Below are 20,151 nucleotides of genomic sequence, written 5' to 3'. Positions count from 1 at the left end.
TTATTGTGAGGGTCTTTGCCACCTTCTTTTCTCTTATTCTTTCCCCCTGCACCCCCCCATGTCAGGTCCGGCATCAAAATGTGGTTCAACAAAACTCATAATAAAGTCAGTCAAATATCAAGGGGAGCTTCATATACTTTATGAAGTTACCCCTGGCAAAGCAAATTTGTTCAGCACCAAAAGGAACCAGACTACCATTCTGCTGTTGGGATGCTGGACAAGACAAGTTAAAAAAAAAGAAAAAAAAAAAAAAAAGGACTATCAATCAATTACTAGAAATTTCAGGCGACCCCATTTGAATTTCAGGCGACCCCACGTGGTGTCCCGACCCTAAGGTTGAAAAACACTGCATTAGATGAATACACACACACACGTAGCACAAATAAGCAGCAGCAAAATCAGCCGATCTGAACTTTAATTAGACATTTGTGGTCTCCGTCTGCCCACCTACTGCTGAGACCCCCTCCTCTCACCTTAGCTCTATTATATAAAACCACATTTCCTTTCTGTCTCTTCTCGGCGCTAATGAAGCTCCGAGGCGTGCGGACTCTGACGCAGTGATTGACTTACCACCCGCTCTCTGCTCTCCATAACCAGCTCAAGGACACATCCAATTAGCATCTGGACTCTGGTACGCTAGCTTAAGGTCCCTAGGCCTATCACACTGTAGACAAGCCATTTGAGTGGGCGTCCCTTCTGCAGCGCGAACCCATCGACTAGGTGGAGAAAAGCGTCTGCGCATTTTAATTTCCCCCCCCTCCGTTCTCTCTTTTTTTTTGCTTTTGTATGAGCTGGCAAAGCCTTTAAACAAAGTTAGATCAGCTTCCCCATTCAGATATAGCTCATGAATATTAAAAACCAGTCAGAACGGAGATATGTGTACAGTGGATTTTGAAAAACAATCACGCCCTGATAGTTGTCAACGTGACTATCATTTATATTCAGATTTGTTATTCACAGTGCACAACACGTGTCCTCTAACTCAACTGATAAGGAGCTGCTCAGAATCCACCAGTATAACCTTACCATAATGCTCTCATCCCAGACAACCTTGATGATTCAATAGCGCTTTCTGAACCTGTCTCTCCGTTCTTGTTTTAGGAAAGGATAAGACAAAGCAGTCAGGTTTTAAAGCAACATGGAGACACCCTTGGAGTGACATTGATAATGCGCTTGAGAGTGAAGTTGCAGCTCTTTCCGATATCCTTTCTCAGACTTGCAGGAGTGTGATCGAGGGGGTGGGGGGTGAGGGGGTGGATTCTGTATTTATGAGTAAAAGTTCACTAAAGTCTCTGCCTTAGGCGCTCTGTGATTCAATTTAAAGTAGCGCATCGTCTTCATTGGTCCAAAGACAGATTATCCAAGATTAAACCAGACATTAATAATAATAATAATAATACATTTTATTTATAGGCGCCTTTCTTGGCACTCAAGGACACCGTACAGTAAAACAGTAACACAGGAGAGTATAAAACAAGCAATAAAGCAGAGTAAAAAATAAAAGGCAGGTTAAAAAAATTGGACAATGCAGTTGTGTTCACAAAGACAAAGCGGTCCTAAACAGATGCGTTTTGAGTCTGGATTTGAAGACAGGGAGTCCAGTGGTGTTTCTGTGGTCCGGTGGCAAGGAGTTCCAGAGTTGGGGAGCAGAGCGGCTGAATGCTCTGCCCCCCATGGTGGTGAGACGGGCAGAGGGAACAGCGAGGTGGATGGAGGAGGGAGATCTGAGGGTACGAGAGGGAGTGGCAACATGAAGGAGGTCAGACAGATATGGAGGGGCCAGGTTATGGATGGCCTTGAATGTCAAAAGAAGGATTTTAAATTCAATCCGGAACTTAACCGGGAGCCAGTGGAGCTGTTGGAGGACAGGAGTGATGTGGTGAGTGGAGGGGGTCCTGGTGATGATGCCAGCAGCAGAGTTCTGAACTAATTGAAGTTTATGGAGGGATTTGTGTGTGAGACCAAAGAGGAGAGAGTTACAGTAATCCAGACGAGAGGTGACAAGGCTGTGAACGAGGATAGTGATATGGGGGGTGAGGAAGGGGCGGAGGCGATTAATGTTACGTAGGTGGAAGTATGCAGACTGAGTGATGTTACTGATGTGGGACTGAAAAGATAGAGAACTGTCAAGGATGACACCCAGACGCTTAACCTGTGGGGAAGGGGAGACCGTGGAGTTGTCAATGGTGAGGGAAAACCTGTTGGTTTTGGATAAAGTTGATTTTGAGCCAATGAGGAGAACCTCGGTTTTGTCACATTGACCCTATATGTGATCGATGCAGACTAGGGTGGTCCAAAAATTTTTTTTTTAAGATTCTCTGGATTAGAACCCTGCATTTGGTTCCATATCTGGCCAAATATCTTCGGTCCAAATTTTATGCAAATTAATTAATATTTAGAGGTTGCACAAGACACGTGAAGATTGCTCTATATACTAGGGGTGCACCGAGACCGATACGAGTATCGGCATCGGCTCCGATACTCAGTGTGTGTACTCGTACTCGTAAAAGACATCCGATACAAATGCACCGATACCACTTACGGCCGTGTGACATTCACAGTTCAGTGCAGCAGGTACACGGCAGTGGAATAATGTGTGTGGAGTGTGGAGATTTTTCAAAATAAATGACGGTGATAAAAGTAACACTGACTGCAAGTAACGTTAAAGACACAGACAGATACAGACGCAGTGTTCTGTCCGTCCTCTGCGTACATTCCATCCGTTTACCAGGTGCTCGCGGATGCGTAAACAGAATGAGAATACCAGCAGGTGTACAGATATATATATATATATATATATATATATATATATATATATATATATATATATATATATATATATATATATATATATATATATATATATATATGTCACACTTCGACCTGAAGTGAGGGTAGGTTGCCAAAAGGCTATCTAGAAAACAGTCTAATTTGGTCTGAAACTAAATCAGAAACAAGAGAAAGTCCATTTGATTTGAAAAAAAGGTGAAGAGCTTTATTGCCCTTAAATGCATCACAGGAAATAAGCACAAAATGATAATAACAACAAAAAATAACACAGGTCTGCACAGCACCACAGCCCTTCTCTAACTGCCCAAGCAATGTCAGACCCCCTCCATTTAAAGGCTAGGCCCCTCCCACTGGACCATACCATTTGTAATTGGTACCAATTTAAACATTTCATCAAACTACATACATTATTTCCCATAGTTAAATCACAGAACAGTTTATGTCTTTTAAACTCACATCAAAAGAGTCATCTTATTAGTTTAGCATTTACATACTCTCTTTAACACTCAGAAAACCTGGTATGGTGCAGTGTGACAAGCTGAGCCTAGTTTCCTCATTAAACTCAGGCATTATAAAAGGCAGCCTGATGCTCCCCTCGGGTCCTTTTCCACTGCCCAGAACCAGGAAGCACTATGTAAGTAAAGAAGAACACAATTAGAAACAAAATTTCACAAACTAGAACCTAACATAATTAAAGACCCAATTCAAAACTTATTTGTGTTTGTGTGTGTTTTTGTATGATTTCATGGAAAAACCAGCACAGGAGACTAACTTAGGTGTTTAAATGTAGCCCAGTGTGTGCACCCACCAAGCTATCAGTAATAATGCTACCTGGCTATTGTTTGCCATGTGGACATAGTGAGTGTGTGGTGTATGGTGTATAATTAGTGGCAGGGCTGACTGCCACAACATATATATATATATATATATATATATATATATATATATATATATATATATATATATACACATACACATACACATACACACACACACACACACACACATATATATATATATGTGTGTGTCTGTCTGTCTGTCTCTACATCAGGGGTGTCAAACTCATTTTGGTTCAGGGGCCATATTTAGCCCAATTTGATCTCAAGCGGGCCAAACAAGTAAAATAATGACTTAATAACCTAGAAATAATGACAAATCCAAGTTTTTCCATTTTTTTTTCGTTCAAAAAAACCCCAATTAAATTATGAAAATATTTACATTTTACAAAAAAATGTGAATAACCTGAAAAAACAGAAATTTCATTTGAAAAATTACTGCAATTTTTACACTATAATGCCTCGACTTATTATTTATACATGTGCATTTACACACAATGCTACATAAACATTTGGTAACTGGCAGAATATTGTTAAAATCTTGGATTTTGGAGCTAAAATTTGAACAATTCCTATAATATTCCATCTCTTATTATTATTATTAACACAACTACAGATCACAGTGGATCCATAAATGCACAAAACATTTAATAACAGGCAGAATATTGTTCAAATTGCACATTTCGGGTTGTTCATCTTTGTTTTTATTTATGTATTTATTTGGATTTTATTGCGAAAGAATACTTTTGTAAATGTAAATATTTTCACAGTGTAATGTTATTTTTTTCACTTAGATTTTTTCCATATAAGTTTTCACAAAGAAAATTTGTAGTTGTCATTATTTATGGGTTACTGTGTTGTTATTTTTACTGGAGATCACATTGGTCTGTATGTGGAACCTGAACCAAAATGATTTGGACAACCTTGACTGTTCAGGTTCATTTTTGTACTTTCATCCTGCGGGCCAGAGTGGAACCTTTGGCGGGCCAGATTTGGCCCCCGGGCCGCATGTTTGACACCTGTGATCTACATGTATGTGTTTGAAGGGAGTTTGTATATTTCTATATGTAAGTGTATTATGTCTGGATGTAGATGGATTAGTCCGGGGTCCAGTGCTTGGGGTGGGAGGGTAGGTGGATGGGAAATGGGTGCAGTGGTTTCATGTTTAAGTTGTATGTTTCTGTGGATTTGAAAACTTAAAATAAAAAAAGACCTTGATCAAAAAAAAAAAAAAAAAAATTTCACTAAAGTCAACTAAACAACTCGTCTTTGGCTCTTTCAGGTTGGGGTCGTGCTGCACTACTCGTCTTTGTCGACCATGCTGTGGCTGGGGGTGACAGCCCGGAACATTTATAAACAGGTGACAAAGAAGCCGCCGCAGAGCCAAGATGGTGACCCGCCCCCGCCCCTAAAGCAGCCCCTACTGAGGTAAGCCTCAAACGTCCTCACAACCCTCCTGAACCCTCCAGCCTGGAAAGTACATCTGCAGCCATGGTTCAAAACCTGTCGCTATGTGTTTGTGTGTGTGTGTTTGTGCAACGACCGTTTCTGATCGTTCTTAATCTGGTGTTGCGTCTTGCTGTGTGTGTCTCTTCCGAGGCCAAGGACTGATTTTCTTCTGCAATTATCTGTGTTTTTTCCTCTTTTTTGGTTAGAATTTTTTTTTTTTTTTTTTTTTTTTTTCAGTGCATGACCTGTCTGAGTCTGAGATATGTGTATAAGTCTTATGCAGTAACCAGCTTGGATTTAGTGAGATGAAGATATTCTACACAGAAAATTCTATAGTGTTGAATCAACTCTGAGAGTGTCGGTTTTAACACTATACCAAGGTTCTAATAGTTTTGGATTTTTCATTATAGTTTAGTTTTATTCAGTTTTGACTTTGTTTTTCTCTAATTCAGTTAGTTTTAATTTGTTTTTAGAGCAGGTTTGCTAGTTTTTATTTGTTTTCATTTTTTTCTAAATGCTTAGTTTTAGTTTAGTTTTAGTTTCGTCATATCTTTTATCTTCTTCGCCGTTGTATTCAGATAAATCCCAGACAGGACTCTGCTGCTTTCATCCAACTTTAGTCTCGATGTTTCCAGGTAGAGTGGGGACCAGAAGACGACTCTAGATGAGAAGTGACGAACTGTTAAATAACATATGGTTCCGCTAGCTAAAATTGCTAGAGCAAAATAAATCGCTTTCGTATCAATCCGACATTGACAAAGACGAAAACGAAGGGAATTTTATCCATAACTTTTGTACGTTTTAGTTAGTTTTGTAAGCACACAATACAGTTTCAGTTAGTTATCGTTTTTTCTTTTAATTGTAGTGTTTATTTATTTCAGTTAACGAAAATATTTTTTCACTTCTAGTTTTCGTCATTTCGATAGTTTTCCTTTACGATAACAACCTTGCACTATACCGGTGTTTATTTTGTCCCTGTCTTTGCAGTGTTTATTTAAAACTTTCCAAAGTGTTGATAATACATCTTGGATACAGTGTTAACCCTTTATAGGGCACACGTTGAAATACTCTGAAATTCCAAATTTCAACCTTTGTATGTTATTGGACATGGTTATATCTACCTCCTCGTCAGTTGCCGTGACAACAGTCTCCCTCCTCTTGCCGTAAAACAGGGGTCACCAATCCTGGTCCTCGAGGGCCGATATCCTACATGTTTTAGATGTTTCCCTCTTCTAACACACCTGACGGTCTTTATCAGGCTTCTGCAGAGCTTTGTGATAGGCTTATCATTTGAATCAGGTGTGTTGGAAGAGGGACACATCTAAAACATGCAGGATACCGGCCCTCGAGGACCAGGATTGGTGACCCCTGCCGTAAAACATCCAAGCGGCACTTGCTAAAATGTAAACACAAGCAATAAAACAACTGTTATAAGGTCTTAAACTGACAAAAATCACTCATATTCACTATTTACAGCAGTGTTGGGACACTGTTGGGGGGGGCATTTGGAACGGGAAAGCTGAGAGAGGGGGTGCTGAGACCAAAACGGGGAGAGTTAGTCTGAATAAGTATCGATATCACCCCCCTCCCCGACTACATGTTTCAGAGGGGCGGGGGCAGGAGGCTCATGATGACATAAAGGGGTGTTTGTTCAAAAAAGGTTGAGAACCACTGATTTACTGCTTCAAAATGTCTATAAAATCTCTCTGAATAACTGTATGGCAGGGGTCTCAAATATGCGGCCCAGGGGCCAAATGCAGCCCCCCAAAGGTTTCCGATCCGGCCTGTGGGATGAATTAGCAAAGTTCAAAAATTCCACAGTCAAGGCTGTGGAACTCATTTTAGTTCAGGTTCCACATACAGACCAATATGATCTACAGTCAAATAATAACAGCAGAATAATCTACAAAAAATAATGACTCCATATTTTCTTCTCATTTTGATGTGAAAAAAAAAAAAAAAAACAATATTACATTATGCCCATAAATAATGACATCTTCAAATTTTTGTCTTTGTTTTAGTGCAAAAAATAACGTTAAATTATGAAAATATTTGCATTTACAAATGATCCTGTAACAATAAAATGTGAATAATCTGAACAAATATGAACAACCTGAAATGTGTAAAGAAAATTAAGCACAATTTTAACAATATTCTGTCTTTGTAGAGCCGATCCATACTGCACATGTACAAATGATAAGTTCAGGCATAATATTGTTAAAATTGCACTTATTTTTCTTAAGAAATTTCAGTTTCTTCAGGTTATTCACATCTTTTTTGTTTGGATAGTTTATAAAAGTAAGTATTTTCATAATTTAATGGGGTTTTTTTTGCAGTAAAACAAAGACAAAAATTTGAAGTTGTCATTATTTATAGGTTATTATGCTATTATTTTACTGGTGCGGCCCACTGGAGATCAAATCTGGCTGAATGTGGCCCCTGAAAGAAAATGACTTTGAGACTCCTGCTGTATAGCGTTAGAAAATACTAAAAACATGCTTTTTTGGTGACTTATCGCCATTTATTGTAATATTATCATTTCATTTTGCATTTTTTTGTGTGAAAATCAGGTATTTTACCATAATTAATTACTGATCATGTACTTTAATCATCATGCTGAGATTATATTTGAGGGTTATTACACCAAAAACTGAGAAAACTTAAGAAAAAGTGACTTTTTTTTATTAAATTATATCATTAACTGACTATAAACCCAGTGTGTCCATCCACTGTCATTGATCCAACTCCATGGGTTTTACTAAAGAATCAATGTTATAGAGGATGACGGTGTTTCCACGGTAACTACGGAGCCTCTGAATGTCCAAATGATGACCATGAAAAGATGACAAACTGTATTTAACACTAATTATTTCCATGTTTTGATAGGATTAGTGGATCAACAGGTATTAAACAGTTTAGATCAGTAGATGCTCTTGGTTACCAGTAGATGTTTGGGTCTTTATGAGCTCATTTTACTGTTTGGTAGTTTAACCTATCATCACCGATCATGTTCTGTCAGATAATCATATGTTTGCGGTGTCGCTGCTCTGTTAAAACCACACATGAAACATCTAAAATGTGAACTTTTCATGAGCTCAGAACGTCAGGCCTGTTTTCAGCTTTGTGACGATGCATTTTTCTGGCTAATCCAAAGGGGATTTTCAAAGTTTATTTAGCTTAAGAAGGAGGAGAATTTGTCAGCAGATAAAGTAACACTTAATCCTTCAGTTTATCACAAACATCCACAATCAACATATTTGAAGATTCACACAGAACACAACGGGAGATGAAATGTTGTCACTGGAACAGAAACTAAAGCTGTCAGACGAAATTAGTCGAGAGATGCGAAGTCGAAATATTCAAGCGAAGTACAAGTACCTTAAATTTGTACTTTAGTAAAAGTCCACTCCACTATTGTCATATTTGTGTCTCTGCTGATTTATGCATTCCAAGTATTTTTTTTTCAGGTGTTTGCTGGCACATGTTTCCTTTAGAGAGCAACAATAGCTTTCTACAGATGAGTTATTGCATCATTTATCTGCAGAGACATCCACAGCTAGTTTGCATTCTTTCAAGCCCCTGGCTTTGTTCACTCTGTGGTGACATAGCTGTCGGTCCTCCTATTTATACGCCGTGGCTCTTCTGGTGGAGTTCTCCCACATTTGTTCATATTAAGCAACTACAATTTGAATAAGAGCAACTCTGAGTAGTAATGATTTTTTATAATGTAAAAATTAGGCTGATAAATGCCACAGATTAGAGAAGTTGAGTGAATTGTTTTAATAAGTCAAACCTGTGGGGCCTTTTCAGCCTGGACTCTGAGATTAGAGGTGACATTCAAGGAGGGGATGCTGCTACGGAACAATAATAAGTCTAACAGAGGTGGCGGAAATGACTGATGGACTCCCCTGTCTCTGTGTTTAAATGTGGATGCGTACATAGAATTTTTTTCACATACTTTATTTTCAGTTTTATATATGCAATGTGTACAAACATATCAATATACCAATAATATACAAGGTGGGGAAGCAAAATTTACAATATTTTGAGGCAGGGATTGAAAGACAGTGTATGACCAATTAGTTTATTGAAAGTCATGAGAATTTATTTGCCACAAGAAAATTGACATAATAGAAAATGTTTTTATTCTATGTGTCCTCCTTCTTTCTCAATAACTGCCTTCACACGCTTCCTGAAACTTGCGCAAGTGTTCCTCAAATATTCGGGTGACAACTTCTCCCATTCTTCTTTAATAGTATCTTTAAGAAAGTCGACATCGCTGTGTGATGTTCTATTGGTAGCATGTTCTAAAACGCCCCAAATAGCAGAATCCAGAGGGTTTAGATCTGGGCCAGAAGGCGGCCATAAACATGATTCCCAAAAATTGCTAAAGTTGGATTTGTTGCTGTTGTCAACAAGTGTTTTGGTGTTCTTGTGTAAGATTTTAACTTCAAATCATATTTTACTGCATTTCTAACGGTCTTGTTGTCTACCTCAAGTTCAATTGCCATTTTTCCCATGGATTTGGTTGGATCCTTTAGGATTTTGGATTTGAGAGCTTTAATAAAAGCTTTGGTACGTTTTTTGTTGCTTCCTCCACTTCCAGACTTTCTGGTAATAGTTTTGCTCATAGTCATTCTCTTCTTTCCATTATAAACAGTCTTTACGGACACTCCAACTATTTTTGAAATCTCCTTTGGTGTGACGAGTGCATTCAGCAAATCACACACTCTTTGACGTTTGCTTTCCTGATTACTCATATGGGCAAAAGTTTCTGAAAAGGTATGGATAATAGTGTTAGGTATGATTATGACATCAGTATATGTTTGGTTTCAAAACAATTGGTGTAGTGCCTGCTGAGAAAAAAAAAAAACTAAATGTTCATTGTAAATTTTGCTTCCCCACCCTGTACAATAGAACAGCTGTAGAATAACTGTCCACTGGAGTGACCACTATGCATGAAAGGGTTAACAGTCAAGGGTATCAAACTGAAAAATAATAGCATAATAACCCTAGAAATAATGACTCCAAATTTTCTTCTTGGTTTAATGTGAGAAAAATAATGTGACAGTATGCCTATAAATAATGGCAACACCAATTTAGAATCAGAATCAGAATTGCCTTTATTGTCATTTGACAGTACAAAGTACATCAAACGAAACTGAGTTCGGTGATTAGGGACATCGGGCCGCTGCTCCTAATACAGAGTACAACTAGAGCGCTACCACAAAACCCTTTCTTCGAAAATTGCAGTGAAGAACAGAAGATAATGCAAAGCACGAATATAAGACATCATTCAGTTTTCACACAGTACACGTGGACACATGCTGGAATTTTTTCATGGATTTGAAGGGAATTTGGGGACAGCGTGAACATTAGGCAGACAGCAGTCGTGAAAAAAAAAACAAAAAAAAACAATGGGGGTAGGGGAGATGCTTGAACTGTGTTATAATTGTGGAATGTGTGTGCGAAGATAAAGAGACTCCAGTGGGGTCACTCTGTCCATTGCAAAGAACATTAACCCTTTCATGCATAGGCCACTCCAGTGGACAGTTCTTCTCCAGCTGTTCTCTTCTATATTCATGGGTTTTGTTGTTTTAGTTCCATATCAGCCAACACAGTGAACACTTAACACACTGACATTCAGACCATTACTGTAACTTTACTGTTCTTGATAAACCTGATCTGCACTAACATGTTGAAGTGTAAATCAATTGTTATTTGTTAGACAAGAAGGTTTTTTTTTGCATATTATCTCCATGAAGTGAGTAATTAATAGCATTAGAATATGTTAAAATGTGAGAAGACATCAGATTAGCAGCATTAAAAATGTTTTTATTTCATTGTTTTCATATCACTTTCTGATATTGGGTTTTAAACACGTTTCTTTGCTTCAAAAATTAAATACATGGATATTTTTGTAACTCCATAGAAAAAAAAAAATTGATCGCATTGTTTTTTTCATGCCTAAGGAGGAATAAAAACACTGAAGAAAAAAATCTTGACTAAGATTCTCACAGTTCATGCATGAAAGGGTTAAATTCTGATATCCTTTAACAATAGAATATCAATAACCTGAACAAATATGAACAACCTGAAATGTCTAAAGAAAAATAAGTACAATTTTAACAATATTCTGCCTGTTTTGTGCCTTGGTAGATCTGATCTGTAATGCACATCTATAAATCATAAGCTGAGGCATAATATTGATCAAATTGTACTTGTTTTTCATCAGAAATTTCACTTTCTTTCAGGTTATTTGCATCATTTTTGTTTTGGATAGTGTGTAAAATGAAAATAGTTTCGTCATTTAATGTTAGTTTTTGCACAAAAAAATTTGGAGTTGTCATTATTTATAGGTTATTCTGCTATTACATTACTGGTTCGGCCCACAGGAGATTAAATTGGGCTGAATGTGGCCCCTGAAAGAAAATGAGTTTGACATCCCTGTTGTAGAAGATAACAGTGTTTCCATAGTAACTACAGATGACCCCCCCCAACAACATGTTTCAGAGGGGCGGGGGTAGGAGGCTCATGATGACATAAAGGGGCGTTTGTTCCAAAAAGGTTGAGAACCACTGATTTAAAGCTTCAAAATGTCTATAAAGTCTCTCTGAATCACTGTATAGCGTTATAAAACACTAAAAAGAGGATTCTGTTGGGTTTCTGTAAATTGAGTCTGGTTTTGACCAACTCTATCTATAAAGTGTCATGAGACAACTTTTTTGTTGTGATCTGGCGCTATATACCGTATTTTCCGGACTATAAGTCGCACTTTTTTTCATAGTTTGGCTGGGGGTGTGACTTATACTCTGGAGCGACTTATATGTGAAATTATTAACACATTATTATATAATTTCACATGTTCGTTATTTTCACACTGACAGCCACAAGAGGGCGCTCTAGGCTTGTGTACCTGTACCTGCTACTTCTGTACCACTGAAAATGTAAAATTTCAACATTACCGGTAACTTATAAAGACAACTGAGAAGGGCTGAAAAAAAATGACATCAAAAAGAAAATCATATTCTGCAGATTACAAGCTGCAAGCAGTGAAATATGCAGCCGAAAACAGTAATCGAGCAGCAGAAAGAAAGTTTGGAGTGAGTGAGAAACTTGTGAGGGACTGGCAAAAAGCGGAGGTTACTCTGACTGCAATGAAGAAAACAAAAAAAGCTAATCGTTGGCTAAAAGCTAGGTGGCCACAACTAGAGGAATGAGTTCGCACATGGGTGCTTGAACAACGTGCAGCCGGGAGAGGCTTGTCAACAGTGCAGTTGCGTCTCCATGCCCATGTAGTTGCCAAGGAGATGAATATAAATGACTTTGCGGGAGGACCTTCTTGGTGTTACCGCTTCATGCAACGCAACCGCCTCTCTATCAGAGCAAGGATGCAAAATGTGACTTATATTCCAGTGCGACTTATATATGTTTTTTTCTTCTTTATTATGCATTTTTTGGCTGGTGCGACTTATACTCCGGAGCGACTTATAGTCCGAAAAATACGGTAAATAAAATTTGATTGATTGAGTGATTTGATTGGTTTTCCCCTGTAAGTCGCTTTCAAAAAAAAATGTCTGCCAAATGCATAAACATAACATAAACGTAACAATATGCTTTTTTGGTGATTTATTTCCATTTATCATCATATTATCCTTTCCATTTTGCATTTTTTTTTCTGTGAAAATCAGGTATTTTCCCAAATTTAATTTACTGATCATGTACTTTCATCATCATGCTGAGATGATATTTGAGGGTTATTACACCAAAAAACAGAGAAAACTTAAGAAAAACCAACTTTCTTATTAAAGTGTATCATTAACTGAACATAAACCAAGTGTTTCCATCCACTGTCATTAATCCAACTCCATGGGTTTTACTGGTAAATCAATGCTGTAGAAGATGATGGTGTTTCCGTGGTAACTACAGAGCCTCTAAACGTCCAAATGGGTCATATCTGATGAGCATGAAAAGATGACAAACTGCATTTTACACCAATTATTTACATGTATTGATAGAATAAATGGATCAACAGGTATTATACATTTTAGATCAGTAAATTCTTTTGGTCGTCATGGATGTTTGGGTCTTTATAGGTTAATATTTGTCAGTACAGTAGACTTTTGTCTTTCTCTGCTGCTTCTCTGGTCATCCAGCCATGAGGTTACATTCAGTTTAAGAAAAACTCTTTATTGTGAGCGGTTCGTAAAGGATGCACAGCTGCTTGATTTGTTTTGCTCTCAGTCCCATTAGTATTGGCATCACCATTCATTTTTTATACCGCTGCTTCAAAATGTCGATGATGCTCTGTATATTTTTGCAGTATTGGAAAACATTTGAAAGCTCCAATTTAGCATTTCCCCGTAGGTGCGCTGCGTGAACACATTCTTGTCAGTTAAAGGAAAGTGTTGGGAATGGCTGATTAAATGTATGTGGTAAAAGTTAAAGCTTGTTTGAGTCCTGCTACACCTTAAAAGAGTGATATTTTGCTTTTTAAAATGGAATTCTGCATTTTCAAACATTTCCCTGTGGTCTACATAAACTGGAAATGCTCTGCTTGGGTCTGAATTCTTCATTCATTCAACTCCACAGGTCCATCTTCAACCCTATTTCTGAGTAATGACACCAGAAAGGTGGTTTTGAGCGCTGGCCCTTTAAATGCAAATGAGCCACTTCAGGCCCCGCCCCCTCCAGGTTATTGACCGGGCTTTCTGTCCCGTTCAACCACTTGTTTTCATTAATACAACCAACAACTGAACTTGTTAGGTAACCAGCTCCAAGTTTGGAGATATTTTTAGTTTTTACTCCAACCGCTGCTGCTGATAAACAATTATGTCATACTCGGAGAAATGTTCGTCAGAAGTTTTGACCTTATATGTGCAAATGTCGTGATGTAACTCGTTATAAAATGTAACAAATTAAGCAGGAATTAAAACAGGTTGTAGAACTACACTTGATTTTTGCCAAAATGAATACAAAGATAGTTTTGCAGCACCTGGAGAGTTCAAATTCAAATTGTATGAACTATTAGGGTCCAAATACACAAATAAATGAACCAAAAACTAATAAAAGTGGATTTAGAAAAACATGACCCCTTTAATCCCATAACACCAAACGTGTCATATTTGATACATGAGTTTTGAAGCCCTCCACATGATCAGTGTGATATTTTTTTTTCTTAAAAAGCCTGATGTATATGATTAGATACATGCAATACACAGATAATCCACCAGGGGGAGGAGTTCATTCACCAGAGGCCTTTCCAGTGACACTACAAGTCTGTCATTAATGAGGAAGGAGGCAGAACTTTGACAATTTTGAAAAAGAATTACCAATTTGTTAGACATGTTTGTGTTTTATTGTGTTTTTTTTTTTGTTCAAAAATAGTAATATTTGAGCATTGAGACCTGATGTATCAAATATGATACAAAATTTAAATTCATACATGGAAATTGATATTTGAAACAAAAAAAAAATTGCTTGTTCAGAAGGACCGATAAAGGCTCCAGTTTCAAAGAACTGGAATTTTCTGTTAATGATTTAATGGTTCAGGCTTTACAGGGTTAACCCATAAAGAGCCAAACATCCAAGACTGAGCAAATTTGTCTACTGATATAAAATGTTTAATACCTGTTGATCCATTAATCCTATCAATAAATGTAAATAACAGTTTGTCATCTTTTCATGGTCATCATATATGACCCATTTGGACGTTCAGAGGCTCTGTAGTTACCGTGGAAACACTGTCATATTCTACAATATTGATTCACCAGTAAAACCCATGGAGTTGGACCAATGACAGTGGATGGATACACTTGGTTTATGTCCCATTAATGATATATTTTGTTGAACAAGTCACTTTTCCCAACTTTTTTCTCATTTCATACAGACCTTTGAATTTACTCTGTATTTAATTTACTGATCGTGTAGATATTCTTAAAAGCTCAAACATAAACCTTATTTTTACTGAAAAATGCAAAACGTAGAGGATAATATTGTAATAAATGGTGAAAAATCATCTTCTACAACATTGATTCACAAGTAAAACCCATGGAGTTGGATCAATGACAGTGGATGGACACACTTGTTTTTACATTCAGTTAGCAATATCTTTGCTGAAAAAGTCACTTTTTCGTCATTTTTCTCTATTTTGATATAATTAACTTAGAATTTACTCTTGAGTTTTCATGAACATCTACATGACCTGTGAATTAAATGTAGGAAAATACATGATTTACACCAAAAAAAAGCTAAATACACAGGATAATGATAAATTTTCTTGAAAAAAATCACATTTTCTTCATTTTTCTCCGTTTCTGATATTATGACAGTTCACTTTAACTCATAAAGACCCAAACATCCACTGGCAACCAAACCTGTCTACCAATATATAATGTTTAATAACGTCTGATCCATTAATCCTGTCAATACATGTAAATAATTGGTGTAAAATACAGTTTATCATCTTTCCATGGTCATCAGATATGACCCATTTGGACATTCAGAGGCTCTGTAGTTACCATGGAAACACCATCATCTTCTAGAACATTGATTCATCAGTAAAACCCATGGAGTTGGATCAATGACAGTGGATGGACAAACTTGTTTTTACATTCAGTTAGCAATATCTTTGCTGAAAAAGTCACTTTTTCGTCATTTTTTCTCTATTTTGATATCATTAATTTAGAATTCACTGTTAAGTTTCATGAACATCTACATGATCTGTGAATTAAATATAGGAAAATACATGATTTACACCAAAAAAAAGCTAAATTCAGAGGATAATAATGATAAATTTTGTTGAAAAAAATCACTTTTCGTCATTTTTCTGTTTTGATATAATTAACTTAGAATTTACTGTTAAGTTTCATGAACATCTGCATGATCTGTGAATTAAATATAGGAAAATACATGATTTACACCAAAAAAAAGCTAAATACAGAGGATAATATGATACATTTTTTGAAAAAAAAAATCACTTTTTCATAATTTTTCTGTTTTGATATCATTAGAATTTACTGTTGAGTTTCATGAACATCTAAATGATCTGTGAATTAAATATAGGAAAATACATGATTTACACCAAAAAAAGCTAAATACACAGGATAATGATAAATTTTCTTGAAAAAAATCACATTTTCTTCATTTTTCTCTGTTTCTGATATTATGACAGTTCACTTTAACTCATAAAGACCCAAACATCCACTGGCAACCAAACCTGTCTACCAATATATAATGTTTAATAACGTCTGATCCATTAATCCTGTCAATACATGTAAATAATTGGTGTAAAATACAGTTTATCATCTTTCCATGGTCATCAGATATGACCCATTTGGACATTCAGAGGCTCTGTAGTTACCATGGAAACACCATCATCTTCTAGAACATTGATTCATCAGTAAAACCCATGGAGTTGGATCAATGACAGTGGATGGACAAACTTGTTTTTACATTCAGTTAGCAATATCTTTGCTGAAAAAGTCACTTTTTCGTCATTTTTCTCTATTTTGATATCATTAATTTAGAATTCACTGTTAAGTTTCATGAACATCTACATGATCTGTGAATTAAATATAGGAAAATACATGATTTACACCAAAAAAAAGCTAAATTCAGAGGATAATAATGATAAATTTTGTTGAAAAAAATCACTTTTTCGTCATTTTTCTGTTTTGATATAATTAACTTAGAATTTACTGTTAAGTTTCATGAACATCTGCATGATCTGTGAATTAAATATAGGAAAATACATGATTTACACCAAAAAAAGCTAAATACAGAGGATAATATGATACATTTTTTGAAAAAAAAAATCACTTTTTCATAATTTTTCTGTTTTGATATCATTAGAATTTACTGTTGAGTTTCATGAACATCTAAATGATCTGTGAATTAAATATAGGAAAATACATGATTTACACCAAAAAAAGCTAAATACACAGGATAATGATAAATTTTGTTGAAAAAAATCACATTTTCTTCATTTTTCTCTGTTTCTGATATTATGACAGTTCACTTTAACTCATAAAGACCCAAACATCCACTGGCAACCAAACCTGTCTACCAATATAAAATGTTTAATAACTTCTGATCCATTAATCCTGTCAATACATGTAAATAATTGGTGTAAAATACAGTTTATCATCTTTCCATAGTCATCAGATATGACCCATTTGGACATTCAGAGGCTCTGTAGTTACCATGGAAACACCATCATCTTCTAGAACATTGATTCATCAGTAAAACCCATGGAGTAGGGTCAATGACAGTGGATGGACACACTTGTTTTTACATTCAGTTAGCAATATCTTTGCTGAAAAAGTCACTTTTTCGTCATTTTTCTCTGTTTTGATATCATTAACTTAGAATTTACTCTTGAGTTTCATGAACATCTACATGATCTGTGAATTAAATATAGGAAAATACATGATTTACACCCAAAAAAAAAAGCTAAATACAGAGGATAATAATGATAAATTTTGTTGAAAAAAATCACTTTTTCGTCATTTTTCTCGGTTTCGATATAATTAACTTAGAATTTACTGTTGTGTTTCATGAACATCTACATGATCTGTGAATTAATCATAAGAAAATACATGATTTACACCCAAAAAAATGCTAAATACAGAGGATAATAATGATACATTTTGTTGAAAAAAAAAAAATCACTTTTTCGTCATTTTTCTCTGTTTTGATGTAATTAACCAAGAATTTACAGTTAAGTTTCATGAACATCTACATGATCTGTGAATTAAATATAGGAAAATACATGATTTACACCAAAAAAAAAGCTAAATACAGAGGACATGATAAATTTTGTTGAAAAAAAAATCACTTCTTCGTCATTTTTCTCTGTTTTGATATCATTAACTTAGAATTTACTGTTATGTTTCATGAACATCTACATGATCTGTGAATTAATCATAGGAAAATACATGATTTACACAAAAAAAGGCTAAATACAGAGGATAATAATGATAAATTTTGTTTAAAAAAAAATCACTTTTTCGTCATTTTTCTCTGTTTTGATATAATTAACTTAGAATTTACTGTTAAGTTTCATGAACATCTACATGATCTGTGAATTAAATATAGGAAAATACATGATTTACACCAAAAAAAAGCTAAATACAGAGGATAATATGATAAATTTTGTTGAAAAAAAATCACTTTTTCATAATTTTTCTGTTTTGATATCATTAACTTAGAATTTACTGTTGAGTTTCATGAACATCTACATGATCTGTGAATTAAATATAGGAAAATACATGATTTACACCAAAAAAAAGCTAAATACAGAGGATAATATGATACATTTTGTTGAAAAAAAAAAATCACTTTTTCATCATTTTTCTGTTTTGATATCATTAACTTAGAATTTACTGTTGAGTTTCATGAACATCTACATGATCTGTGAATTAATCATAAGAAAATACATGATTTACACCAAAAAAAGCTAAATACAGAGGATAATATGATACATTTTGTTGAAAAAAAATCACTTTTTCGTCATTTTTCTCTGTTTTGATATAATTAACCAAGAATTTACAGTTAAGTTTCATGAACATCTACATGATCTGTGAATTAATCATAGGAAAATACATGATTTACACCAAAAAAAGCTAATTACAGAGGATAATATGATAAATTTTCTTGAAAAAAAAATCAAATTTTCTTCATTTTTCTCTGTTTCTGATATTATAGCAGTTCACTTTAACCCATAAAGACCCAAACATCTAAGACCGAACAAATTCATCATCAATTCAAAGAACTGGATTTTTCTGTCAGTGATTTAATGGTTCAGACTTTACAGGGTTAAAGGAAGAGGAATGGAGGACAGGCAAATAGGAGGAGGAGGAGGAGGAGCAGCAGCGATGAAGACTTAAAACAACCTGTTACCATGGCATCACCCCTCCGCTATAACTAATTACCTCCATCACCCAGGAGACAGCTGAGCCAGGAGCTTTATCACAAATCTAAATGTATTTAGCCTTTTGACCAATTTAATTCCTGTTCTCACCAAATATACCCACATCAGATTGAATTTCTGCTTTTTGTGTGTGTATGTGTGTTTTTTTTTTTTTTTTTTTTTTTCCTATTCTTTTCCCATTTTCATTCCTTTTCTGCTTACTCACGACATTTGGCACGTTTAAGGGGATCAGCTTTGGGACACATGCGGTGCTCTTCCTCAGCCATAGAAGGTGCTGTGTGAGCTCTTCTTCACATCGGGCTGAGCTGCACTGCAGAATCCCAGAGGCTTCAAGGAGAAATCCTGTTAGAAGGAGGTTTGAGAGCACAGATACAGAGGCAAACACAAGGGTGCACCGGAACTAATGCCTGTTTGTCATTTAATCTCATATTCAGTGTGATTTTGTTAAAGCCGTTGGAAAAGTATCAAGTGGTGCTGGAGTTTGTTTGTGTTTTTCTTGTTTTTTTTTTTTTTTTCATTTTTCTTTGTTTATTTCGAGCATTTACACAACACACGCAAATTAAAAATTCCAAAATCATTCATCTAGACTCAAAACGGGGTGGGATTAAATATGTTTTTCTTCTTCCCACTCCTTTTTGAGTATAGATGAAGGATTTTGGAATTCTGAATCTCCTTTTGTTTTGACGTTCTGTGTCCGGCCTTTTTGTCCAACGCGTGTCCCGATGTTGCAGCACGGCATGGCGTACGGGTGCAGTGCCGCTGTTGCACCACCACCACCATGATTTTGGAATTCTGAATCTCCTTTTGAATTGAAAATTTCAAATGCCTGTTAGTCATTTAACCTCATATTCAGTGTGATTTTGTTAAAGTCGTTGGAAAAGTATCAAGTTTTTGCTATAGTTTTCGTTTTTCTTTTTTTCATTTTTATATTTGTTTATTTTGAGCATTTACAGAATACATGCAAATTCCAAAATCATTCATCTAGACTCGAAAAGGGGGTGGGATTACATATGTTTTTTCTTCTTCTCACTCCTTTTCGAGTATAGATGAATGATTTTGGAGTTTTGAATTGCCTTTTAAATTGAAAATTTGAAATGCCTGTTTGTCATTTAATCTCATATTCTGTTTTTTGTTAAAGCCGTT

General features: G+C 35.7%; 1 protein-coding gene across 2 annotated transcripts in view; it reads left to right on the top strand.

Annotated features, from left to right (window-relative positions):
* adgra1b (adhesion G protein-coupled receptor A1b) overlaps positions 1–20,151 on the top strand; it is a 667,465-nt gene that overhangs the window by 617,207 nt on the left and 30,107 nt on the right. For both annotated transcript variants that reach the window (XM_030155759.1, XM_030155758.1), the window contains exon 17: positions 4,909–5,054. In XM_030155759.1, coding sequence (XP_030011619.1) covers positions 4,909–5,054 — 146 coding nt within the window. The remainder of the gene's footprint in view (positions 1–4,908; positions 5,055–20,151) is intronic.

The sequence above is a fragment of the Sphaeramia orbicularis genome, chromosome 15 (genome assembly GCF_902148855.1).
Source record: "Sphaeramia orbicularis chromosome 15, fSphaOr1.1, whole genome shotgun sequence".
NCBI classification, from domain to species: Eukaryota; Metazoa; Chordata; class Actinopteri; order Kurtiformes; family Apogonidae; genus Sphaeramia; species Sphaeramia orbicularis.
This window is presented reverse-complemented; position numbering and strand designations above follow the sequence as displayed.